This window comes from Rana temporaria, chromosome 11, assembly GCF_905171775.1.
Source record: "Rana temporaria chromosome 11, aRanTem1.1, whole genome shotgun sequence".
Lineage (NCBI taxonomy): Eukaryota > Metazoa > Chordata > Amphibia > Anura > Ranidae > Rana > Rana temporaria.
Window position 1 is genome coordinate 39591442 of NC_053499.1, and position 27647 is coordinate 39619088.

General features: G+C 46.7%; 1 protein-coding gene across 2 annotated transcripts in view; it reads left to right on the forward strand.

Annotated features, from left to right (window-relative positions):
* CPT1A (carnitine palmitoyltransferase 1A) overlaps positions 1-27647 on the forward strand; it is a 109372-nt gene that overhangs the window by 32071 nt on the left and 49654 nt on the right. For both annotated transcript variants that reach the window (XM_040328372.1, XM_040328373.1), the window contains exons 2-6: positions 2584-2741; positions 16160-16302; positions 22208-22379; positions 23850-23951; positions 27449-27586. In XM_040328372.1, the coding sequence (XP_040184306.1) occupies positions 2601-2741; positions 16160-16302; positions 22208-22379; positions 23850-23951; positions 27449-27586 (696 nt within the window). In that variant the 5' untranslated portion in view covers positions 2584-2600. The remainder of the gene's footprint in view (positions 1-2583; positions 2742-16159; positions 16303-22207; positions 22380-23849; positions 23952-27448; positions 27587-27647) is intronic.

The following is a 27647-nucleotide window of genomic DNA, read 5'->3' on the forward strand; positions in this document are numbered from 1 at the left end:
AAAAAAAAAAAGATTTTTCCTTGCACATGATTTGATGATGGAAGTCAAGTAGCTACTGTACTTGCAGAGTGCACAGTCTATTTGCCTTTAGTAAAGCAACCCCATTATGTACACTGGCTACATCAAGTAAAATTGAGAAGGCTCCTATAAGTGTTTTTGGAATGCTATAAAAATGCTTAAAGGCTTATGCATCATTATTATACTTTAAGCCTATTATAAGTTGGCAAGTTCAGTAGGTTCCTTAATCTTAGTTGAGAACATTGTGTGCGTGTAAGACTAAAGATAAATCCATTGTCACAATTAAAATTTTTATTTTCCTCTATAAAGATTTAGTTAAAATTCAGCACGTGTGCACATAGAGAAAATGTTATCAATGCAGATACATTGTGAAATGTCACATTGCTTAGCACAGACACAAATGAAAGTTTGTGGTCACCCAACACTAAAATGTCAGCTTTGGTGGACAATGACGTGGTACAGTACATACTAACTACTGATCAGTCTTTTACAGTTCACGGTCCTGAACTCTGCTCCTGGATCTATGTAGCAGGCTCATAGATGGCGTGTCCCTTAAAGTTTACATTCTTTCATTCTGTTCCTGAATCTAGGTACCAAGCTCATAGATATAGTCTGTTGAAGTTCAAAGTTCTGAATTCTCCTCCTGAATCTAGGTACTAGGCTTATGGATATCAATCTGTTCTCGAATCTAGGTACTAGAGCTGCACGATTCTGACCAAAATGAGAATCACAATTTTTTTGCTTAGAATAAAGATCACGATTCTTTCACGATTCCCGCAGCGAAAAATCTTTCATATTATACAAAACAAAATTGGGCTAACTTTACTGGTTGAATTCATTAAAGTGTAATTTTTTCCCAAAAAATTGCATTTGAAAGACTGCTGCGCAAATACAGTGTGACATAAAATATTGCAACAACCACCATTTTATTCTCTAGGGTCTCTGCTAAAAATATATATATATATATATATATATATAAAATGTTTGGGGGTTCTAAGTAGGGTTGTACCGATACTAGTATCGGTATCTGGACCGATACTGAGCATTTGCGCGAGTACTTGTACTCGCGCAAATGCTCCCAAAGCCTGACCGATACTTTTTTTCCCCCCGAGAGCTGGTGGAGAGGGGGTGGAGTGTGGGTGGAGAGGGGGCGGAGAGTGGAGCAGAGCAGTCCTTGTATGGAGGAGAGGAGAGCTGCTGCCGCCTAGTCCCCTAAGACAAAGCCAAGTCCCCCCCCCCCTGCCGCTGCCGACATCTAGTTAATTTACGCTGGGGGAACACAACAGCTTTCATTTGAATAGCTGTGTGTTCCCAGCCACGCCTTATGTATAGACACTCCCCCTTGCCCAGAAACGTTGACAGACTGTCTATCAAAGTGCCCGAGCAAGGGGGAGTGTCTATACATGACCAGGCGCGGCGGGGAACACACAGCTATTCAAATGAAAGCTGTTGTGTTCCCCCAGCGCAAATTAACTATATGTCTGCAGCGGCGGGGGGGGGATTGGCTTTCTCTTAGGGGACACAAGGCTGCATTAGGGACATGGCTGCATTAGGGACATGGCTGCATCAGGGACATGGCTGCATCAGGGACATGGCTGCATCAGGGACATGGCTGCATCAGGGACATCAGACATGGCTGCATCAGGGACATGGCTGCATCAGGGACATGGCTGAATTTAGGGACAAGGCTGCATTTGGGGACACATGGCTGCATTTAAAAAAAATAATCTGTAATCGCTATCGGCGAGTACATGAAAAAAAGTATCGGTACTTGTACTCGGTCCTAAAAAAGTGGTATCGGGACAACCCTAGTTCTAAGTAATTTTTTTGCAAAAAAAAAAAAATGATTTTAACTTGAAACCAACAAATGTCAGAATTTTTTTAGTGTTTAAGTGGTTAAACTTTCCTTATTTACACACGGAAGTCTATTCCTTTGATCTAAAGGACAAATTGTTACAATGTTTATACTTAGTTCCACTGCTAAAGAATGTTCTAATACTTGGCAGACCACCATTTTTTTTTTTCTCCTTTCTTTTGACGGCTGTCGGCTTCAGCAGAGAGAATTCTCTGCATAGAAAGAATCAGGAAATATTGTTTCAAGATCGCAAGGGGGAAAAAATCGCAATAACGATTCTTAACGATTAATCTTGCAGCTCTGCTAGGTACCAGGCTCTCTTTTGAAGTTCAAGGTCCAATTCCTGAATTTTGTTCTTGAACCTAGGTACTGGGCTCATAGAAGTACTGTATATTGTAGTGCAACAGTCAGGGAGTTAGAGCAAAGAGCCGACTCATTCACCGTAAGCCGTTGCTAAGCAAAACCAAATCTGAAGAAACCTCAGTTTTGTAAATCGGACACATTTTCACACTTATGACCAAAGCTAAGACCACATCCAAGATTGCATTGCAAGTGTCATTTAGTAGGTTACTGAAAAACCTGCATTGCATTGTGGGTGGTTGTAAAATAGGCCTTTTAGGTTTGACTAATCTACACTCATCCTGTAATAAAGCTGTTGTCATTACATATGTCAGAACTCATTATTTTTTTTATTTTTTTTTTATCCATAGGAGAGTGGTAAGTAAGGATGGCAGAAGCCCACCAAGCCGTCGCATTTCAGTTTACAGTAACTCCAGATGGCATTGACCTGAGATTAAGTCATGAAGCTCTGCGACAGATCTATCTCTCTGGCCTCCACTCCTGGAAGAAGAAGTTCATTAGATTTAAGGTAACAAAAGCCTATATATATATGCAGTGATACCATCAAATGATTTTTATTAATATAATCTGTCACAGATGCAGTGTATTTTTTGACAAAATGCTCTGTGCAAATGCAGATACTACCAAAACTAACCGCACACCTTCAGACTTTGGGTCTGGTTGGGGTTGTACAAATTTTTACACGTCCATTTATTGCAGTGGTTCTCAACCTGGGGGTCGAATGATGATTTGCCAGGGGTTACCGAATCCTGGGCTCCTGAAGCCTTTTCGTGGCCGCCCTTTCTGGAGCCTGCGGAGGCCCACTCAACCTATTCGCAGCCACCAATTCTGTTCATTGCATGGCTGGGGAGAGACTAGAGGTCAGCTGACTGGTGAGGAATGTGAAGTGGGAGGGGCTGAAGGAGACCCTATCTCTTGACTTCGGCATAGGTGTCACTGCTGTGAGACACCACAGAGCTGGAGACAAAGTGAAGCCGGAGACGTAGTAAGTAACACTACCTGTGATTAGAGTTGCCATTAAAAGTCCCCACTATAGTTCTCAGATCAGCAGATGACCTTGCTCAAGAGCACCTAAGTTGGCTGATCAGAACTCCCCGCCAGCACTGCTACTCATCCAAACTTCCCGCTAGCATTGATACTCATCCCAACTCCCTGCCAGCATTGCTACTCATCCCAACTCCCCGCCAGCATTGCTAGTCATCCCAACTCCCCGCCAGCACTGCTACTCATCCCAACTCACCTCCAGCACTGCTACTCATCCCAACTCACCTCCAGCACTGCTACTCATCCCAACTCCCCGCCAGCATTGCTAGTCATCCCAACTCCCCGCCAGCATTGCTAGTCATCCCAACTCCCCGCCAGCATTGCTAGTCATCCCAACTCCCCGCCAGCATTGCTAGTCATCCCAACTCCCCGCCAGCATTGCTAGTCATCCCAACTCCCCGCCAGCATTGCTACTCATCCCAACTCCCCGCCAACATTGCTACTCATCCCAACTCCCCACCAGCACTTCTACTCATCCCAACTCCCCGCCAGCACTGCTACTCATCCCAACTCCCCGCCAGCACTGCTATTCATCCCAACTTCCCGCCAGCACTGCAACTCATCCCAACTTCCCGCCAGCACTGCAACTTATCCCAACTCCCCGCCAGCACTGCTACTCATTCCATTCTCTCCACCCCCCACCAAGGAGTAAGAGAAGGAATTAAAATAGAGAATACAGGGAAGGGAGACAAAAAGAGGGAGAGGAACAAAGAAAAAGGGAGAGAAAGAAAGAGAAAGAACAAGAAAGACGGCTAGCGAGAGGGATGGGGGACAAGAAATTAGGATAAAGAGGGATAAAGGGGGAAGGAGAACAAATAAAAAGTGGTACATCCTAAAATGTACCATAAGGGGTTTTAATACTGTACGAGGGACTCAGGGAGCACTAAATGTCCATGGGTTAGGGGCGCAAATTACTTGTCTTGCCTTGGGTGCTGACAACTCATGCTACAAATATTTCTCTTTCGTTCATAGACGGACACAGCATTCTTTGACATTAGGGTTATATCCGCTTTCACTAGGAGAGTTTAGGCAGAAAAAAAGCGCTTAAAGTGTTAACAAACACAAGCCTTAGTGCAGCTCCTCCCAGGGGGCGTGGCCCCCCCGGTATAACCCACACCCTGCTCTAACAGCCTCAGTTTTTTCCTGCCTAACGTCAGGAGAGTCAGGCACTCTGGAGTTCCTGTACTCTGGAGATTTTTTTCTTGCGATTTTCTCGCTTTTTATTATTTTGTTCCTGCATTTTTTTGGAATCCTGTGATTCTTCTATCAACAGCCGACTGGGTGACAGGCTGGGTCCTCGGCCCTTGTAGTCCCCCCAGGTTCGGCCTTCGAGCGTGTGCCGGCCCTCAGCTCAGCTTTGGGACGTCCACGACAGGCCCCATTGCTCCAGGGGCGGCCGGGGAACTTCGGTTCTAGGGCACACATATGACCGGTCTCTATGGCCTTGTCACAGTGTGTCTGGCCGACAGCCATGCCGTTTAGCGGACGTTGGATCTGTCTGGGATACCTCCAGCCGGTGGTCGCAGGACGGGTAAGTAGTGGCCTCTTGCTCAGGTAAGTGGTCTGGCTGGAAATTTCCCCTGGGGAGGTCGACTGAGGGTTTGCCCTGCTTTCCTCTCTCCCTTTTTTCCTCTCCCTCCTTCCCAGTTTCTGGGTGACGGCCGTGAGGTGGGGGCCCCGCTTGGGGGGCTCAGTCTGACCTGGGGGCTGCTACTGCTGTGGGTGCTGTGTTTTTCTGGGCTGCCATATGTGCGGAGGGGGTCCTGTGGGCCTGTGTACTGTGTGTGTCACTGGGGCTTTGCTGTGTGTTTTTTGAAAAAACCGCCGTTTTCGGGCGCCATTTTGCCGCTGACGGCGGTGTTTTATGGCGCAGTTGTAATTGCAGCGGCCATTTTCTCGGAGCCCGCAGACATATCGGCGGCCATCTTGATACAGCTCTTGTGCCTAGGATGACGGCGCGTACGGCTCTGCACATTTTCCTTTTGGATGGCGCGGCACAGGCAGCGTTTTTGGCTCTCGGCAGCGGCGGTCTGGTCGGACGGTGAGTCCTCCGGGGGGGGGGGTTTCCCTGTTCTCTGTGGCGGCTGGGGGGATGTCCTGTGGAGCCTGCCAGTACTAGGGGATGTTAACCCTTAGTGTCCCTGTTCCTGCGGCCTCCAGGGATGCTGTGCTGGCAGTCCCTGAGGCGTTTTGGGTCAGGATGGGAGTGTTGGAGGGATGTGGGAATTGCACTTTATTTCCCCCTCTGCCTCTCTCTGGGTATTTTTTCTGACAGGGAATCAGGCCTCACTGAGGCGTCTGGTTTTGTTTTTTTGTCAGTAGCTGCTGGCTGAAGTCCACACGGACTGTGAGGATGGCCCTGTTTCAGGGTCAGCACTTGATGGTGCTGTTGTTGGGGCTCTTAACACTGCGGTGCGGGTTACCATGGTTAGCTATGGTGGTTTCGGAGGTGGCATCAGTGGTGTCAGTCCCTTTTTGGGTTCCGTGCCACCCCGCACCGCAATATGTGTTTTTTCCTTGTGTTCCATGTCTGGAATATGTTGTGCAAGGATTGGGATCAGTCGCAGGGCACAAAATGCTTTGCGGTCTGTCCCCTCTTTTTTGGGGAGGATTCCTGTATCAGGGTGTCTCTCTCTCTCCCCCCCCCCCCCGCCCCCTGTGTTCAGCTGGGTAGCTTGTTTTTAAAACAAGGCTGCCACATTACCTGGGGAAGGGGCTCCCGCTTTTGGGGACCCCGCTGATAGGGGTGCTGTGAATGTGGTCGCTCCATATTCACAGCGGGGGGGGGGGGCGGTGGTGAGTCCGGTTTTGGCCGGGACTCTGGTGTCGCAGACGTTTCCCGGATGGGGAGCTGGAGGCGCAGAATGCTTCTATGGCCTGCGTGGTCCTGACCGACCAGTTTGTACTAGGTCAGATATTTGTCTGTGTGTCGACCCCGGATATGCTCCCCTTGCTCTCCAGGGCATCCGCCTGCGCCATGTTTTCTGCCCTGCCTTGTATGGCTGGGGGTTGGTCTGCGGACGGTCTTTTCAGTAGTCCCTGGTGGTATTGCCCTGTGGGGGTGTACGCAGGGGTGTCTCTGATTGTCATCATAAAGGATGCCATCATAAAGGATGCCACGGGCGGTGTGAGCACTCTGCTCCCGCAATCTAAAAAAGGGTAGGTGCCTCACTGTAGGCGAGGGCCCTCATTTACTGTTCCCCATGCGTTTTTTGGTTTTCGCCCGCCAAGTGCGGCAGGAAAACATTTTCAAGGGGCTAGGACGTCCACTGAGGACACAGGCGCCCCGGGTGCCGCAAGCCCAGCAAGCCTGCTCCCGCTTGGATGTTTGCCTCCGCTCGCATCTCGGGTGGGGGGCTGGCTCCGCGAATTCGCGGCTCGGTGGAGGTCTCTCCTCTCTGACCGTTGGGTTGCGAGGTAGTTTCCTCTGGGTGCGAGACAGGATTTCTCTCTTGTCTACCAAACAGGTTTTTTCCCTCCATCCTCTGGCTGGCCGGGTGGCTCTGTCAGGGGCTGTCCAGGATCTTCTGGTCAGGGCAGTGATTGTGCCAGTTCCCTCGTGGAACAGGCTCCGGGGTTTTTCTCCAATCTGTTTTGTGGTCCCCAAAGGAGGACGGGGCCCGTCCAATCCTGGGCCTCAGGCCCTTGTTTGTTTTTTTATAAAAGTGCAAACTATCAGGATGAGGTTTTTCTGGCGTCCTTGGATGCCGTGAACACAAACCTGCATGTTCCCATATGCTCAAAGCACCAGAGTTTCTGGACTTTGCGGTCAGGGAGGACCATTTTTCATTGTGGCCCTCCCGCTCGGCTTGGTGTCGACACCACAGGTTTTCACCGAGGTGCTCGTTCCGATACTGGCCCGGCTGTGGCAGAGGGGGTTTGTTATTGTGGGATGTCTGTACAACATTCTCCTACGAGCTTCCTCGAGCTCTGAATTAGTGGAGCCATGTCTGTCACGTGTCAGACTCTCCAAGAGTTTGGCTGACTTCTGTTTTGTCCAGAAGTCAGTGTTGGTCCCGTCTCAGGGACTGGAATTCCTGGGACTAGTCCTGGATTCCGCCGGGGCGAAAATTTTTTTCTCCTAACGGAAAGAATTCAGACTCTGCAATCTGCTGGGCAGCAGTTGTCGACCTAGTAGTGGTCATCTCTGCGATTCTGCATGAGGGTGCTGGGTCTGACGGTGGCCTCTGTCGAGGCGGTTCCGTATGCCAAATTCCACGCCAGGGTGCTACAGAGGGTACTGCTGTCTCGTGGGGACAAGCTTCCGTCATCCCTGGATTACCAGGTTCAGTTGAGTCACCTGGTCCCTGGTGTGGTGGCTGACTTTTCCGGTGCTTCGGGCTGGAAAGGCATTTCTGCCATGTCACTGGACGGTGGTCGCGACGGATGCCAGCCTCTCCGGTTGGGGAGGGTTTTTTTTGGGGCACCCAGTCAGCCCTGTGGCGCTGGACTCAGGTGGAGTCCCACCTACCAATCGGTGTTCTGGATCAGGCTTGCCTTGCCTGGTGGTCCCTGGATCTACAGGGCTGACCATTCAGGTCCCTGTCCGACAACGCTGTGGCGTACGTCGACCATCTGGGAAGCACACGGAGTTCTGTTGCAGCGACGAGGGTCGCGCACATCCTTCGGTGGGCCGAAAGGTCCGTTCCGGCTCTATCGGCCGTGTACATTCTGGGAGTATGGAATTGGCGGGCCGACTCCTGAGTCGGACTGCGCTAGACCAAGGAGAGTGGTCTCTCCACCCGTAGGGGTTTTCAGTGTCTGTGCCGAAAGTGGGGCACTCCATGCGTGGACCTTCTAGCGTCCCGCCTCAACCGGAAGGTGCCATGTTTTTTTGGCCAGGTCAAGGGACCCATGGGCAGACGCGTCAGGCGCGTTGGTGGCTCCTTGGGGTCACTGTCGCCTACTTTAAACCTTCCCTCCTCGGTAGCTTCTTCCTCGACTGCTGCGCAGAGTGGAAGCCGAGGGAATTCTATCAATCCTGATTGCCCCAGATTGGCCGCGTCGCTCATGGTACGCGGACCTGGTGCGTCTGGTGGCAGACACCCCCTAGCGCGTTCCCCTGGGGGTTGATCTTCTGTTACAGGGTCCGATCATCCACCCTGTTTTTTACAGCCACTGGCTTAGCGGCGTGGCTGTTGAGAGCCTGGGGCTGTGGGCCCGAGGCCTATTGGGCTCAGTGGTCTCTACCGTGCTGCCTGCATGGAAGTCTACCTCACGTAGGTTTTACATCATACGTGGAAGGCCTGCATCTCTGTGTGTGAGGAGATGAAGTGGCACCCTCGGACATACGTGGTGTCCAGGATTCTGCGTTTTTTTTTTACAGCAGGGAGTGGATCAGGCTCTCGCCTTAAGTACGGTTAGGAGTCAGTTTTCTGCTCTGGCTGTTACTTTCAATGAGCCTTGGCGTCGCACTCCTTGGTGCGTACGTCTGGTCTGGGGGTCTGGCATGTGGCCCCTCCACTACCCCCATGGGATTTGAATTTAGTCCTTTTGGTTCTTCTGGATGCTCCCTTTGTGGACATTCGGGAGGTTTTTTGTTGACTGTCACGAGACGGGAGCAGGTTTAGCTCAGCGCTAGAGTACCTGCCCTTCATGCATTTGACTCTGGGTGCTAGCCCAGGAAGGTCTGCATCGTCACGTGGCCATGGCTCAGCGTGGGCATTTACACTGTGATTTTTTCTGGTAGCAATTACCTCGATCAGACGAGTGTTTGTCTGTTCTGGCCAGTGGCGGCCCGTCCATAGGGGCGCCCGGGCGCCGCCCCCCATCCCACAGTCAGTAAAAAAAAAAAAAAAAAAAAAAAAATTTTTTTTAAATCTGTCCCTTTAAGAATTTTTTTTTTCCCCAAAAAAGGGCCTTATGGGCTCTATGTCCGCGTGCCGGACGCCGGGAACAGTCCTGTAAGAGTAGCGCCACGTCTGTGCAATCACGGGATTGCAGACGCGGCGCTACATTGGCACAAAAAATATGCCTTTGTGGCGCTCTCCATCGCGCCATTTGCTTCCGGCGCGATGGAGTGTATAGTTATGGCCGGGCGGGTGCATACACTGTCTGTGTGCACCCGCCCGTCTCTGTGCTCGTTCCGACGTCACTTGAAAAACAGGAAGTGACGTCGGGTCAGCTAGAGCTCAGTGCGCCCGACCGTGGACGAGGTAAGCTTGCCTGTCTCTACTTCGGCTGCCGCATCACAGCTGCATCCAACCCCTCCCGCGATTTGCGATTTCCACAAAGTATGTTCGTATTCGGCCGGCCGTCCCCCCCCCCGCTTATTCAAATAAATTTTTTCAATTGATTATTCGGCGGCACAACCCCCCCCCCCCCCGCTTATTCAAAGGCTTTTTTTTGCATTTAATATTCGGCGGCCCCCCCCACCCCCCGCTTATTCAGTCTTTTTTTTTATCTAATATTCGGCGGCTGGCATCCACCCTCCACCCCCCCCTGCTTAATCCAATTTCTTTTTTATATATTTTTGTAATATTTTTTTAAAATATTTTTTAATATTTAATATTCAGCGAAAATAATGCCAGGCAACAACCCCCCCCCCCCCAATCAATGTTTTTTTTTATTTAATATTATTTAAATATATTAAGCTTATTAACAGTTTATTTTTTATATTTGATTCAATTTAGCATTAAGTATAAAAAAGTTTTTTTTTTTAATAACTGGGGGGGGGGTGGTCTGGTGGGGTAGTGTTACCGCCCGCTGTAGTGTTACTTGTGCTGTAATGAATTTTTACATAGAAAATAAATGTTGTTAATAAATGGGTAAATGAATTATAAAAAAAAGATTTTTCCAATAACGGTTATTAAAAAAATCTTTTTTTTATAATTCATTTACCCATTTATTAACAACATTTCTTTTCTATGTAAAAAATCATTACAGCACAAATAGCGGGCGGTAACACTACCCCACCAGACCACCCCACCCCCCCCCCCCCCCCAGTTATTAAAAAAAAAAAAAAATTTTTATACTTAATGTGCAGGGAAAATATCGGCCGTCAACACCACCCCCCGCTTGCAAATTGTCCTGCGACTTGGGACTGGAAAGTTGCAGGATAAGTTGGACCCGATGATTTCCAATGAGAACTGTTCATATCTGTGCAACTTTGAAGTAGTCCCTGCATTACTTTTGTCCCACTTTGATGTGACTTGAGTCCATAGACCTCCAGAATACATAGGCATTGCTTCAAGTCGATGCAAAATCGCACCAAAAAATTGTGGCAGAATCTTGCGACTTTCAGGCTAATGCAGTCTGAAAGTTGCACAATTCTACTGCAATTCTGATGTGACTGTAAGCAATGCCTGTGTATTCTCGAGGTCTATGGACCTCAAGTTGCATCAAAGTGGGACCAAAGTAATGCAGGGACTACTTTGAAGTCGCACAGATATGAACGGTTCTCATTGGAAATCATGGGGTACGACTTGTCATGCAACATTTAAGTCCCAAGTCGCAGGACAAGTAATTCCTGCAGTCTCTGGTAATCTTGTGTAGTATGTCCGCAGTCTCTGGTAATCTTGTGCAGTATGTCCGCAGTCTCTGGTAATCTTGTGTAGTATGTCCGCAGTCTCTGGTAATCTTGTGTAGTATGTCCGCAGTCTCTGGTAATCTTGTGTAGTATGTCCGCAGTCTCTGGTAATCTTTTGCAGTATGTCCGCAGTCTCTGGTAATCTCCTGCAGTATGTCCGCAGTCTCTGGTAATCTCCTGCAGTATGTCTGCAGTCTCTGGTAATCTTGTGCAGTATGTCCGCAGTCTCTGGTAATCTTGTGCAGTATGTCCGCAGTCTCTGGTAATCTCCTGCAGTATGTTTGCAGTCTCTGGTAATCTCCTGCAGTATGTCCGCAGTCTCTGGTAATCTCCTGCTGTATGTCCGCAGTCTCTGGTAATCTTTTGCAGTATGTCCGCAGTCTCTGGTAATCTCCTGCAGTATGTCCGCAGTCTCTGGTAATCTCCTGCAGTATGTCCGCAGTATGTCCGCAGTCTCTGGTAATCTTCTGCAGTATGTCCGCAGTCTCTGGTACTCTTGTGCAGTATGTCCGCAGTCTCTGGTAATCTTGTGCAGTATGTCCGCAGTCTCTGGTAATCATGTGCAGTATGTCCGCAGTCTCTGGTAATCCTGTGCAGTATGTCCGCAGTCTCTGGAAATCTTGTGCAGTATGTCCGCAGTCTCTGGTAATCCTGTGCAGTATGTCCGCAGTCTCTGGTAATCCTGTGCAGTATGTCCGCAGTCTCTGGTAATCTTGTGCAGTATGTCCGCAGTCTCTGGTAATCCTGTGCAGTATGTCCGCAGTCTCTGGTAATCTTGTGCAGTATGTCCGCAGTCTCTGGTAATCTCCTGCCCATTTCGAGTACTTCATTACTAACAGTGTCATATTTTAGTTTGTTTGCACCGATCTGTAAGGCTGCGCTATATACCATGATTTGTGATGCTGGGGCTATATACTCTGTGCTGTGACGCTGAGCTGTATACTCCTGACATTGAGTGGAATACAGGGGACGGAGTGGTGGATTCTATAAGGGGTGTGGCTTATGAGAAGTGGGAGGGACCAAATGTGGAAGGGCGGGGTATTGCGCCCCCCCATCATAAAACTTCACCAGCCGCCACTGGTTCTGGCGGCCTTGTCTTGCAAGGCTCCCTACTTGGTCATCCATAAGGATGAGGGGGTGCTGCGACCGCAGCCGTCTTTTCTCTCCAGGGTCGTTTCGGCTTTTCACGTTGATGAGGACATTGTTCTTCCATCCTTATGTCCTTGGCCGAAATGCAGGGAGGCGGCCTCTTTACATCCTCTGTATGTGATTCGGGCCCTACGTATGTACTTATCTGCTACGATTCCGTTCCGGAAGTCGGTCTCACTGTTCGTGTCGCTGGCTGGTTCTACCAGGGGGCCTGGTAGTCTCGTCAGCCACCCCTTTTTCGGGGTGGATCCGACGAATTGTGCTTCAGGCCTATGCCCTGAAGGGGCTGGCGCCTCCCTTTTGGGTTACGGCGCATTCGACCAGGGCGATCGGAGCCTTTTTGGTTTTTCTGGCATCTGGCCTCTGTGTTACAGGGGTATATGGCAGCGACCTGGTCGTCGATCCACACTTTCAAGGTCTTACGAGGTGGATGTGTGCGCATCTTCTGATGCCTCCTTTGGCCGCAGATGTTACAGGCGGCGTTTTATGGTGGGAGTTTCTCCGTTGAGCAACTCCCGGTTTTGTTTGGGGTGTAACCTGTTTTGCTGTGTTATTTCCCGCCCCTCGAATTTTTTGACACTGCTTTGGGACGTCCCTAATGTCAAAGAATGCTGTGTCCGTCTATGAACGAAAGAGAAAATAGGATTTTTGTACTCACCGTAAAATCCATTTCTCTGAGTTCATAGACGGACACAGCACCCACCCCTCCTTGGTTTGTACTGCTTGTTACGTACTGAGGCTGTTAGAGCAGGGTGTGGGTTATACCGGGGGGGCCACGCCCCCTGGGAGGAGCTGCACTAAGGCTTGTGTTTGTTAACACTTTAAGCGCTTTTTTTCTGCCTAAACTCTCCTAGTGAAAGCGGATATAACCCTAATGTCAAAGAATGCTGTGTCCGTCTATGAACTCAGAGAAATGGATTTTACGCTGAGTACAAAAATCCTATTTTTACTGTTAGGGGTCCCCACAACGTGGCAAATTTTATTAAGGGGTAACTGCACTAGGAAGGTTGAGAACCACTGATTTATTGCATGCTTGTTCTCCTCTATAGTGTTTTATCAATTAACATTATTTACTTTGTGATACCCTATTAAATAATTAGCCCACCAAAAACTAATATATATCAGAAGCTTCTTTTATTGTGGGAATAGCATGGACTCTGTGTCTCTCTTGTCATTCTGTAATATATATCAAAATATTATCCAGCTCCCTCCTCATAGTGGCATATATGAGCTTGGTTCCTGGGTGAATGCCTGTCATAGTCCTTTGCATTTGCATCTTGTTTGCATTTTCTCGTGGCGACACTACATTGAAGTTCAGTGAACAGACACAACTGTAAGATAGATATTACAGAAGAAAGAAAGATAAAGATAGAGAAGTGCTTATATATGAAGCATGTATTCATATGATCATTTCTTGTCGACCGTCACAACCATTGAGCTTTCAACGGTCATTTCTACAGTCTGGAAAGACAGTCAGAAGCCATTGTTGACCTCTTTTTATGAAATGCCAGTTGCCAGTCGCCCAACTACAGTCCTTATCCTCTGACTTCAATACTTCAAGTCTCTGACCAGGAACAAGTACAAGTTATGACTTTTACTTGACTTTCCTAAACTGCTTAGACTCCTTTTACCCTGTTTTTTATTGCAGGCGCTATTGCGCTAAAAATAGCGCCTGCAAACCGACCTGAAACAGCCGCTGCTGTCTCTCCAGTGTGAAAGCCCGAGGGCCTTCACATTGGGATCGGTGTGTTAGCAGGACGGTAAAAAAAAGTCCTGCTAGCCGCATCTTTGGTGTGTACCGCTCCTTCACCGCTCCTGCCCATTGAAATCAATGGGGCACCGCGGCTATACCACTGGCAAAGCTCCTCTGCAGAGGTGCTTTGTGGTGGTTTTTAACCTTTTCTCGGCTGCTAGCGGGGGTAAAACCGCCCTGAATTGGCGGTAAATAGCGCCGCTTTACCGCCACTGCCGCCCCCACCCCAGTGTGAAAGGGGCCTTACTTGTTCCAGGAGATATCAGTTTGAAAATGTAAAACGATGATCACAAATTCTGCTATTGAGGAATTTATTTAAAGGATATGTTTACATTTTGTAACATGTTACACCCATATTCAGGGTATAACATGTTGCGAACGGACCAGCCCTTGCACCTCCCTGATTCCCCAATCTGGCAGATAGCGGAGATCCCCCCCCCCACCGCTAGCTGTCACAAAAAAAACGTGGCCGAGAAGAACTTCACCCGCTTGTCACTCATTTACAGTATTCTGTAAATGGAAAACTACAAGGTCCTGCAGCCTTTGCGGCCGTCGGCTTGTAGATTTAGGTGAACTACCACGGTGCCGTGGTGGTTCTTTCTCTCTTCCTGTTAGATTGTATCTGCTTGCCCATATTGGATATAAGGGCACACAGATACTCTGGCAGATCTGCTGGAAACCAATGCTTTACAGCAGGTTCAAAATAATAAATAAATAAATGCACATTTTCTTCCCTGCAGACAAATGTGCATTTATAATTTTTCTCTAAAAAAGGAACTTATCCTTTTAAATGTTTTTTGATGCCTAGAATTAAGGTTTAATGATATTGAATGTATGAGTTGTGATGTTTAGTATCATTATTCCAAAAGTACTCCACTACGACATTAAAGAGGAAGTAAACCCTCTTTAAAAATAAAGATAAATAAAACACCCTGCAGGGCAAAGGCGTAATGAGCTAGTATGCATAGCATACTAGCTCATTATGAAGTACTTACCTAAAATCGAAGCCCCTGCAGCGGTGCTCGCTCACCTCCTCCGTCGCCGCCATCTCTGCACGATTCACTTCCACATATCGTGGCTCCGGCGCTGTGACTGGCCGGAGCCGTTATGACGTCACTACAACGCATGCGCGCAGGTGCCGCCACTAACGGCATGATCGCTGCTAGTAACGGCACGCTCAGTGCACCTGCTCGCGTTGTCTATGGCGCATGCTTTTCTTTTGCAAATATCTCCTAAACTGTGAAGGTTTAGGAGATATTTGTTGCACCTATAGGTAAGCCTTAATCTAGGCCTACCTGTAGGTTAAAGTGGTCTGTAAGAGTTTACAACCACTTTAATCAGAAAATGTACAGGTGACAAGAGTGGCTAAGCTAAACGTCAGGTCCTGCCTATCACAGTCATGCCAAGGATAGCGAACGATTTCCTTGCCTTGGGCAAAAAAAGGAGTGCATATTTCACAGGGAATTTAACCGGCTCCCCTTCCTCTAAAATAATGCCCCGTACACACGGTCAGACTTTTGACCAGCCAAAATCACATCGGAATTCCGACGGAATTCCATAGGAGTAAAAGAGAACATGTTCTCTATCTAAACTCCAACAGAATTCCTCTGAATTTCCAATGAAAAAAGTCAGATGGGGCATACACACGGTCGGAATTTCCGATGGAAAAAGTCAGTCTGACTTTTCCATCTGAAATTCAGATTGTGTGTACGCGGCATAATTATGCTCTTTTTAAAGACCTTACATCTAGACCTAAACATGGAAGGAAGGAACAGCATCAGAGGTAAAGGAGATCCAAACCAAATAAAGAAGCCAGCGCACCGATAAACTAATGCCGCGTACACACGGCCGTTTTTCATGTCATGGAAAAAACAAAGTTTTTCTCGACGTGATTCTTGTCAAGCCTGCCTTGCATACACACGATCGTGAAAAGAAAATGCTCGAGCAAAGCACGGTGGTGTACAACATGTACGACAGCACTATAAAGGGGAAGTTCCATTCGATTGGCGCCACCCTTTGGGCTGATTATGCAAATTTTCCTTCTCATAACTTGCTTCTGAGCATGTGCGTGAAAAACAGCGAGAAAAAATAGAGCTAAATTTTTAATGGCCATTTTTCACGTCGAGAAAAATGCTCTGGAGCCTACACACGATCGTTTTTTCTCTTCATGAAAAACGGTCGTGTGTACGCGGCATTACAGTAGGAAACTTCGTTTACTAAGGCATAGCACAAATGGGACCCCTTCATTGTCACCTTGATAGGTGTTCGGGCTCACTTATGGCCCTGAAACACTGTTAGTAAATCAAGGCTTCCTCTGCAATTTTATTGAACTACTGGCTTCTTCTTTGTTTCTTTTTATAATCCTGGCACGGTACCAGAATCATATTTTAATCTAATCGCAAAATGTTTATTTGGTGGGACACAGACTGTAATATTATTATTTCCTCCGTAGAATGGAATCCTCACCGGCGTCTTCCCATCAAGCCCTACCAGCTGGTTAGTCGTGGTGGTTGGCGTGACATCAGCGCAAATGTATACCAAAGTGGACCCGTCACTAGGATTGATAGAGAAAATAAACCAAACACTTGCTACAACGTAAGTCATTAAATGAGATGACATCTGTACAATGATAAAGGAAGAAGGGCTGGGTCTCTAGTCTGGGCTCACAGCCAAGAACGGCACGTGTATTCTCTATAATAATATGAGTGAAAGAACAGTAATATGTTTTGAAGCAATGAACATCGCTCTAGTGGTGCTCAGACAATACACTATAATACAGAAAGTCGGCGCGGCCCAGCACTCCAATGACTAAGCAGATTGTTTGGTCTTAAAGTGGAACTCCAGCTATTATTGTCCACAAAGCCATCTGCCTACCTCCTGAAGCCCCACAGGTCTTTCTTATTTAATATAACCTATAGAAACCGTTTTCTGCAGTCCTATAGACAGTCCAGTGAAATCTTAGGAGCTCCCTCTCCTTTCTAAGTGAAGGTGATGGGAGGGGCAGGCATTCCTCGTAGGCTGAGCACTGTTCAGTCCTGGAGAACTGAGAGCCCACCCAGTGCAAAGACTCACCCCCAGGGGGTGTGTAAACAACAGGCTGGGCTTACATGAAATGGGCAGAATATATTGGGTGTCATTCTGCTTGAAGAGGACCTGTGGTGCCAGATGAAAGAATAATTTGGGGACAGCGCTGAAGCATGGAGGGCATAAGTAAAGCGTTGGCACTTTCATTTTTTTATTATTCAGGAGGGTAGAACACAGTAATGGAAAAAAATAACTTGGAGCTGTACTAAAAAAAAAAATGTGGCTGGTTTCCTTGTTAATTGATGGCTATCATCATTCGAGCCATGTCCAGGCTGTCATGGACATACCACCAGTGTTGCTAACCGCCATTTTTTTTTCACTGGCAGCCAGTAAGAAACGGGCACTTTTCTCCTGCCAGTAAATGCCAGTAAGGCCCCGTACACACGGCCGAGGAACTCGACGTGCCAAACACATCGAGTTCCTCGGCCAGTTCAGCCCTGAAGCCGCCGAGGAGCTCGGCGGGCCGAGAGCTCCCATAGAACAACGAGGAAATAGAGAACATGTTCTCTATTTCCTCGCCGAGGTCCTCGTCGGCTTCCTCGGCGAAATTGTACACACGGCCGGGTTTCTCGGCAGAATTCAGCCAGAAACTCGGTCGGAAGCTGAATTCTGGCGAGGAAACTGGTCGTGTGTACGGGGCCTATGAGGAAAAGGCTGCCAGTAAAAAATTTGGCTGTAACACTCGGCTCGGAACTGTGCATAGGCAGCTCGGGTCCAGAGCCAGCTGAGACCATCCAAAACTTTAATTTTGTAACTTTTGGAACTGCCAGTAAAAACTTAGCTGTTGCAGTAATTTTTGGGTGTTGTGTCAGTAAATTTCAACAATTGTTGGTGAAAAATTTTAAAGAACAATTGTCTGATGGAGCATACAAACGGTCGGATTTTCCGACAACAGCCTGTCATCACACAATTCCCGTCGGAAAATCTGATCATGTGTACGAGGCTTAACAGTTTCTGCTAAGTTCGTCCTGTGTTCCACGTTCACTGCTCTTGTCCTGCCATAGACAAACATTGCTGCCTTGGCACATTAGTCCTAGGACAGCTGTGGTTCTCAATGGCTGGGACCATTGAGATAGAAATAGTGTAACGTCGGTGGATAACGCCAAGACAGCTTTGATTTTGTTCAGACCTGACCCAGAAAATACATAAAAGCCATAAATCAATATGCTGTGGTGGTGTAAACCTGCAGCAGGATCCATCAACACACTGTAATATTATTAACCACTTGGGATCCGCCTGCCGTCAATAGACGGCTACAGTGCGGATCCCAAAAGCCAAACCGCCGTCAATTGACGGCCGCCCCTTTGGGCGTTCCCCGCGCGCGCTCCAGAGCGCGCTGCGGGGAAAATCTGTGTTGGCCGTGTCCCTCGGACACAGCCAATTACAGATCGCCGCGAACGGCCAATCAGAGTGGCCGTTCGCGAGGCGATCTGTGCGGCCAATGAGAGAGGATCTCATATGTAAACATATGAGATCATCTCTCATTGCCGTTTTACACAGAGACAGCGGTGCTGTCTCTGGAGAGGAGACCGATCTGTGTCTCTTGTACATAGAGACATAGATCGGTCACCCCCCCAGTCCCCCCCCCTCCACCTACAGTTAGAACACTAAGCAGGGATACATTTAACCCCTTCCTCACCCCCTAGTGTTAACCCCTTCAATGCCAGTCACATTTATACTGTAATTAGTGCATATTTATAGCACTGATCGCAGTATAAATGTGAATGGCGCCAAAAATGTGTCCGATGTGTCCGCCATAACGTCGCAGTCCATTAAAAATCGCAGATCGCCGCCATTTCTAGTAAAAAAAATAATAAAAAAAAAATAATTCTGTCCCCTATTTTGTAAGCGCTATAACTTTTGCGCAAACCAGTCGCTTATTGCGATTTTTTTTTTTTTGTTTACCAAAAATATGTAGAAGAATACGTATCGGCCTAAACTGAGAAAAAAAAATGTTATTTTTTTTTTAAATTGGGATATTTATTATAGCAAGAAGTAAAAAATATTGTATTTTTTTCAAAATTGTCTCACTTTTTTGTTTATAGCGCAAAAAATAAAAACCGCACAGGCGATTAAATACCACCAAAAGAAAGCTCTACTTGTGGGGAAAAAAGGACGTCAATTTTGTTTGGGAGCCACGTCGCACGACCGCGCAATTGTTAGTTAAAGCGATGCAGTGCCGAAAGCTGAAATTTCACCTGGGCAGGAGGGGGGTATATGTGCCCAGTAAGCAAGTGGTTAAATCAGTACAGTAGGCATATTGATTCATTGTTGTCTGTCCAGCAGTTTCTCTGATGTAATCATTCTGCAGAGAGTATGTTATTACCGTGGATACATCTTTCTGGTTACACAGCATCTATTTCTTCATAATTACAGTGTATACTGTTACTTAAAATTGGTATTCAGACAGTAACTCCGTTTTTATTTGTAATTGTTACAGTTATAATGAATTAGGTATAATTGTCATAAGGTGTATAATTCAATGACTGTCATTACTTCAGTATCAGAAAGCTGTGAATACACATTCATGATTTTTTTAGTAAATTTTTTAAAATACAATTTGGATATCTATTATATACCGTATATAACCCTTAACAAACAGATTTCATAGACTGATTTGCAGTTGGGAGTGATATTGTGATGTCTTTCTATATAGACGTGTCGTGTAGGCTCACAGGGGGAGATTTACTAAAACTGGTGCACACAGAATCTGGTTACCAATCAGCTTCTAGGTTTTATTGTCAAAGCTTAACCCCCTGAGCGGTATTCCAGAGTCTGGCTCGGGGTGGAATTTCAGGACCAAAAGCGGTAACCTCGAGCCAGACTTGGGATCGCTCGCAGTGTCCACAGGCACAACTTACCGTATTTATCGGGGTATACCGCGCGCCGGCACATAACGTGCACCCCAAACCTAGAAAGGTAGTTTAAGGGGAAAAAAAACGTACATTTTTGCCCTGCGTCCATCGGCGGCCTTGTCCGGCGTCCGTCTGCGGCCTTGCGCGGGGTCCGTCCAGCCTTGTGGGTGTCCGTCTGCGGCTTCCTTGCGCGGGGTCCATCCAGCCTTGTGGGTGTCCATCTGTGGCTTCGGAGGTGTCCGTCTGCGGCTTCCTCGAGGGGTCCGTCCATCCGCACCTTGCCCGGGGTTGCAGCAGTGTTTGTTTTTGCATTTGGCACGGAGAGGAGCCGAATTTCCTGTGTGTTCGGCTCCTCTCGCGTGGCTGCGGGCAGAGCCGAGCGTGGCCGAGCCTAGCCGAGTGCGCAGTACACTCGGGCTCGGATCTAGGCTGCGGCGCTCAGCTTGTCTCGGCTTCTCTTGGCTCCTCTCGCGTGGCTGTGGGCAGAGCCGAGCGTGGCCAAGCCTAGCCTAGTGCGCAGTACACTAAGCTAGGCTTGGTCTATTTCGGCGGTGCCCGGGAACAGCAGTATCGGCGTATATCGCGCACCCACAATTTTCCCCTGATTTTAAGGGGGAAAAAGTGTGCGGTATACGCCGATTAAATACGGTACTTACCTTGTCCCTGGATCCTGCGATGCCTCCCCGCTGTGTGATCGAGCTGTGTCCCCGCACGATTCACACAGTGCCCGTGTGCCGCCGAGCGGCACACGGGCATTTTAAAATGAGTTATTCGGTCTTCAAGAAGCTTTAGTTACATAGAAGGAAAAACAACCATCTATTTAATGCCTAAAGTTTAATTCTGATAGAATATATTGGGTGTCATTCTGCTTGAAGAGGACCTGTGGTGCCAGATGAAAGAATAATTTGGGGACAGCGCTGAAGCATGGAGGGCATAAGTAAAGCGTTGGCACTTTCATTTTTTTATTATTCAGGAGGGTAGAACACAGTAATGGAAAAAAATAACTTGGAGCTGTACTAAAAAAAAAAATGTGGCTGGTTTCCTTGTTAATTGATGGCTATCATCATTCGAGCCATGTCCAGGCTGTCATGGACATACCACCAGTGTTGCTAACCGCCATTTTTTTTTCACTGGCAGCCAGTAAGAAACGGGCACTTTTCTCCTGCCAGTAAATGCCAGTAAGGCCCCGTACACACGGCCGAGGAACTCGACGTGCCAAACACATCGAGTTCCTCGGCCAGTTCAGCCCTGAAGCCGCCGAGGAGCTCGGCGGGCCGAGAGCTCCCATAGAACAACGAGGAAATAGAGAACATGTTCTCTATTTCCTCGCCGAGGTCCTCGTCGGCTTCCTCGGCGAAATTGTACACACGGCCGGGTTTCTCGGCAGAATTCAGCCAGAAACTCGGTCGGAAGCTGAATTCTGGCGAGGAAACTGGTCGTGTGTACGGGGCCTATGAGGAAAAGGCTGCCAGTAAAAAATTTGGCTGTAACACTCGGCTCGGAACTGTGCATAGGCAGCTCGGGTCCAGAGCCAGCTGAGACCATCCAAAACTTTAATTTTGTAACTTTTGGAACTGCCAGTAAAAACTTAGCTGTTGCAGTAATTTTTTGGTGTTGTGTCAGTAAATTTCAACAATTGTTGGTGAAAAATTTTAAAGAACAATTGTCTGATGGAGCATACAAACGGTCGGATTTTCCGACAACAGCCTGTCATCACACAATTCCCGTCGGAAAATCTGATCATGTGTACGAGGCTTAACAGTTTCTGCTAAGTTCGTCCTGTGTTCCACGTTCACTGCTCTTGTCCTGCCATAGACAAACATTGCTGCCTTGGCACATTAGTCCTAGGACAGCTGTGGTTCTCAATGGCTGGGACCATTGAGATAGAAATAGTGTAACGTCGGTGGATAACGCCAAGACAGCTTTGATTTTGTTCAGACCTGACCCAGAAAATACATAAAAGCCATAAATCAATATGCTGTGGTGGTGTAAACCTGCAGCAGGATCCATCAACACACTGTAATATTATTAACCACTTGGGATCCGCCTGCCGTCAATAGACGGCTACAGTGCGGATCCCAAAAGCCAAACCGCCGTCAATTGACGGCCGCCCCTTTGGGCGTTCCCCGCGCGCGCTCCAGAGCGCGCTGCGGGGAAAATCTGTGTTGGCCGTGTCCCTCGGACACAGCCAATTACAGATCGCCGCGAACGGCCAATCAGAGTGGCCGTTCGCGAGGCGATCTGTGCGGCCAATGAGAGAGGATCTCATATGTAAACATATGAGATCATCTCTCATTGCCGTTTTACACAGAGACAGCGGTGCTGTCTCTGGAGAGGAGACCGATCTGTGTCTCTTGTACATAGAGACATAGATCGGTCACCCCCCCAGTCACCCCCCCTCCACCTACAGTTAGAACACTAAGCAGGGATACATTTAACCCCTTCCTCACCCCCTAGTGTTAACCCCTTCAATGCCAGTCACATTTATACTGTAATTAGGAATACGCACAGCTGATTTATGGATGTCCTTATGCTTGTAAATATATTTTGTTTTCTAACAGTGGATACATGACAAGTCAGACTCAGAACATTGTGAGTGGTGTTATCTTTGGCACTGGTCTATGGGTGGCTCTCTTTGCCACCATGCGCTACTCTCTGAAGACGCTCCTGTCTTATAGAGGATGGATGTTTGAGGAACATGGAAAGCTCTCCACTACTACCAGGTTATGGATGGTGAGTAGACCCAGTAAAATGCAGCTAAATTTGTTATAGCTCTTGTTTTGTCTACAATTTTACATCTATGATTCCCCCCCCCCCAAAAAAAAATAATTCTAACCACTATATCAACTTTTGCCTAAAGCTGCAAACCGGTCCTGGCTAAGCTAAGATTATCTAACACAAGAGTTGTACGGAATCTTGGTGTTTTTTTTAAATTTCTTCTAGACCTGTGCAGCAATCCTGCATGAAACAACTCCTACACTTTTCCTCTGTGCAGGAGTTTTCTGTAATAAAGACCTGTCAATATTACTCTCTCTTCTTGTGCAAGGTGACTGGTCTTGTATCTGCCCCCTGTAGTTTTCTGGAGGCAGCCTGTAGCGGGTGGAGTGCCTGGTCCCATCAGCACTTCACCAATCCGTTCAAGCTATGTGCAGCCCAGTGTTGATGTTACCGCTACTTTTACAAGGGAATATATGGGTTTGCAAAGGCATTTTTTTTGTGCAAATTTTAAAGCTCGTACAGGTCAAAGCTTTGTCTGCAGTTTCATGTCACGCTGTAGACCAATAACAAAGAAGCAGACAAGGAAATAATAATTAACTTACTTTGAACTTGCTTAATTGCCCAGTTACAGACTTTCACCCATAGCATCTTCTCTGTATATTGCATTGATATGCGTGGGAAATCATGGAAAGTTAACATATGCCATCCTTGCACAGGTGCAACTGTTGTTCGAACAGTAAACCTATATACTATATACAGACTGTAATGCCTTTATTTTTGGTGTAAAGACCAGCCATGTTGAAAAGTGTATTACAGCCACAAGTTTTGTTTGGCTGTCTACAGCTACCGTGTTTCCCCAAAAATAAGCCCGGGTCTTATAATAATTTTGGCAACTAAAGACACAGTAGTGCTTCTTTTCGGGCTAGGTCTTACCATGTAATGTGCTGTCCTTTTTCCCCTTCTCTCTCCCTGCCTGACAGGAATACCCAGTGTGAACTGAGTTAAAATGCTTGTAAAATCCTAGAATCCACTATTACAGTAGTATATAATGTACAATGTGTGTGTTTCTGTAATATAATTGTGGCAAATACCTTCGTTATAGCGCCGCTCTGCGCTTCTGTGACCCGCCGGAGCACTCTTCCCCGCAATTATATTACAGGAACAAACACATTGTACATTATATTCTACTGTAATAGAGTGGATTATAGAATTTTACAAGCATTTTAAACTAGGGCTTATTTTTGGGGTAGTGCTTATATTTCAGCCCTCCTGGAAAATAAAGCTAGGTCTTATTTTCGGGGAAACACAGTACAAGCTTGTTGTTGGATTGCAGTGGATTATTATCTTTTATTGGCCCCTTAAAATGGCTAATAACTCAATAGCCCATCAGTTGATGAGGTCTTTATGGGTAAACTTGCAATGTACTATTCTTAAGCAATTTGTGTCATTGTGCCAGAGGTTAGCATACATGTTTTGGTTTTTCAGGGAATGGTGAAGTTGTTCTCTGGACGGAAGCCAATGCTGTACAGCTTCCAAACTTGTCTTCCTCGCCTTCCAGTGCCAACTGTTAAGGACACAGTCAGAAGGGTAGGTTGTGCATTATTTATTGCATGTTTGATCATAGAAACACATGGCTGTTTGTTACTGTGTAACTGCTTTGTAGCTAAAGTACCTTCCATTACATTTGTGCTTTTTGGGAATTTTTTTTTTTAAACGTGTAAAAATCTCATATTTTTTGGTTAGGACTGTAACATGCATCTTACCATAGAGTAATACTGTGCAGTAGTATGTCAGAGCAATGAAGCACCCTCAATAGATATGAAACACACTCTCTGCCATGCTGACTGCTTGGTCCCTTTATTTTAATTAACTGCATAATTAAAGTATATCGAAAGCCAACCCTTTTTTATTTAAGATAGACTAGGGAATGATTAAAAGCACTGTCAATTTTTGCCATCTTTGTCTCAATGGGGAGATTTACCTTCACTGCCTGTACTGTCGGTGAGTAAGGACATCTCTTCAAAGTGAGGACAATCTCTTTTAAATCTGTCACTGGAAAAGGTGTCCCCATTGGAAAATGTCTTCCCTGTTCTGGTGTCTTGTCCTACTTAAAGTACCCTTTAGGATCAGTCCAGTATTTGTGTATTTTCTTCAATATTTGTCAAGCCATGATAAAGATGGACCATTTGAGCTTTTAAACGTGTTCGCTAAGTGTTGAAAACCATTTCTGGACTTTCCTTCTTGCACTCTCATTCAATCTGGAACATGAGCCCAGTCTTTACTCTTTGAAGGGCTGCCTAAAGGGAATTCCTATATATACCAGACCCGAGACTCAATTTGGGCAGTTAGTAAAATAAAAAATCCAGTACCCCACACTCCTTTCAAATTGTATTGCTTTCTTTGACCTGTTGGAGAATTTTACACTCTTTGTTTGTCCTGGAGACAGGTGCTAAAAGTAATAGGCAATCCAAAATGTTGAGCTGTCACCAGAACAGGAGGCAAGGATAAATCTTCCAATTTCACTCCTTCACTACTTGTAGTGGCAGCTGTCTTACAGAGAAGTTCCCTCACTTTGGAGATATGTCCGCTCACTTACTATTGTGTCTGTGAGGCTAGAAGTGATGGAATATCCCCCCAATGAGATGCAGATGGCAAAGAACTTGACAGGAGTTTTAACTCGTCTCCACTCTGTCCAAAACTACGTTTTGGCTTCAGATACATTTAAAGTAAGATAATAATTCTTTATTGCAATCTCAACTATTTTGAATATTTTCCAGAAAATTCTGAGATTCATCTAGAAGAGTAAAAGCATTTAAAACGCCCCTTTCACATGGTCAGACCGTTCAGGTCCGCCTGTCAGTCATGTCGGCGGACCTGAACGGCCGCTCCATGCAAGCCTATGGAGCGTTACATGTCAGTGGAGACATGTCCGCTGACATCCGACGCGATCCAATTCGCCAAAATCAGACGTATGGCGATACGTCCCCATCCGTCCATGGCAGGTCGGATTGGGTGTCCGTTTTAATCAGATCTCTCCATAGGAGACAGCAGCGCTGCACAAGCCCCTCCCTGCTTAGTGAGCAGAGAGAGACTTGTCATCCACCGGCTCAGCGGAGAGAACTCCCGCTGAGCCGGCGGGAGCTGGCAGACTCCGTAGCGACACATTTTTCTTCAGGGGGAGGGGGGTGTAGATACCTGAGACAGGTATTTGCACCACTTCCGGGTTCGGATCCCCGCGGTGAATCCAGCCTGGCACGTCACCCCCCAACCCCCCCCCCCCCCCCGTCTTCTGGGAAACACTGTTCCCAGGAGAGAGCGGGGACCAGTGACGGCGCGTCACGATCCTCGAGCATGCGCAGTAGGGAATCAGGCAATGAAGCTGTCTGGCGCGCTGGACAGGTAAGTGTCCATTTTTTTAAAGTCAGCAGCTGTTGTATTTGTAGCTGCTGGCTTTTTAAAAAAAATTTGTCCGAACCTCCTCTTTAAAGGAACCTATTTAGAAAATAAAAAACAAACCTTTACAACCCCTTTAAAAAGAAAGTTATATAAATAATGTGCAGATAATAAAACATATTTTATGAGTATGTGTTTTGAAGAGAACCCAAAAATACAGGTATGAGAAAATAAGTTAAGTGCTGTTTTAATTACTGTATTAGGGTTTTCATGTTATGATTGCTGAAATAAAACAAGCAATAAAATATCATACTCTTAGTATTCAATGTAACCTTGATTGCATTATCTGCTTTGAATTGGCAGCTACCTTACTGAAGTTTATATTTTGTCCTTTGCAAGATGTTCAAATTACTGAGCAAAGGTTGTGCTAGGTGAACTTCTGTTCATTATACTATAAAATTGAAACAATGTCTTGTTGACTTTTTGTATCGTTTTTACTATCTTCTTTTTAATGCTACAAAATTTATATATCACCTGTTTGCCTTTACATTGAAGTCATTGGAGGTTTAGTTCAACACATTGGTTATGATCTGAAAGTAGGGTGCAGTGGCGGCCCATCCATACGGAGTACAGGAGCACCTCCACCCTAATCAATGCGCCCGGCCTCTTTTCCACATGCAGGGTGCCAGACTCATGAATTCCAATAGGGTTTTTTATTTTAATTTTAGAAGCACATGACTAGAGTCTGAATCTCTAATTGGCTTCAAAAAGGGCTGGGCTTGGGGCGCAGTGCTCTGCACCCCAAGGCCACCCAGTTATGTGACAATAGCAAATTAATATTCGTTATTGTCTTCCTGATTCTCCCCCCGGCCAATCAAGAAGGGGGTCCCATCACCCATTTGGCCAAGAGGAGAAGTGATCCTTTTGGCCACCGAGGTGGAGTAGGGAGAAGACGTAGGGGAAGCTGCCGTGAAGCCTAGGAGGAGGAGACACAGGGTAAAGCTGCCCGCGACCTAGATGGGGTAAGTGCAAAGCTGGTGACCAACCGAGTGTGCGAGCGAGGGGGGGGGGTTTGGGGTTGATGCATTTCTTTGCTTCTTTGCCCTTAATTTCCTGAACTGGATGAACTGCAGGAAATTAGTGGAGGAAGTGAGGAGAAATCCACTCTTGGATAGTTGACAACCAAGCGGTGTACCCACCATAAAAAGATTTCCTAGCTACTCCTTTTCTGAAAAAAGAAACATGGACATAGGCTCTTAGATGTCATTAATGGTTGAAATATTATCTGTGGGTTTTGACCTACGGCAGCCAATCGGGTGAAAGCTACACTTTCTGAACTATCAATACAGGGTTGAAACTTATCAGTTGCTTTGTGGTATTCAATAAGTGTTGCTTTCCAATTGTCTCAGATTTCATAATAAAACACTCATTGTCATATCTGTTACTGTTTCAGTCTATTGATTTTTGCCTGTAGTAGGCTGGATTTGCTAGCTGTCCTGTAACGGCAAATGAACAGTACTTATAGCTCCTATCTTATATCAAGTCATTAGTAAAAGACATTAGTAATTCCTACACACTGATCATTTTCTGAATGACTATAGATGGGAAAGATAAAAAAAAAAAGCAGTGCAGTATGACCCCTACAGCATCATTATTTTGGCACTCTAACACTTTCTTCTTTATTTCTTTAGTACTTGGAGTCCGTTAGGCCCCTCATGGATGAGCAGCAGTTTAAGCGAATGGAAGGCCTTGCTGATGATTTTGCCATTAACCTTGGACCAAAACTTCAGTGGTACTTGAAGCTGAAATCGTGGTGGGCCACAAACTATGTAAGTGACATGTTTTTTTTCAGCAGTTTTTCTCTGTAGGTGCAAATAAGAAGAAAGCTTT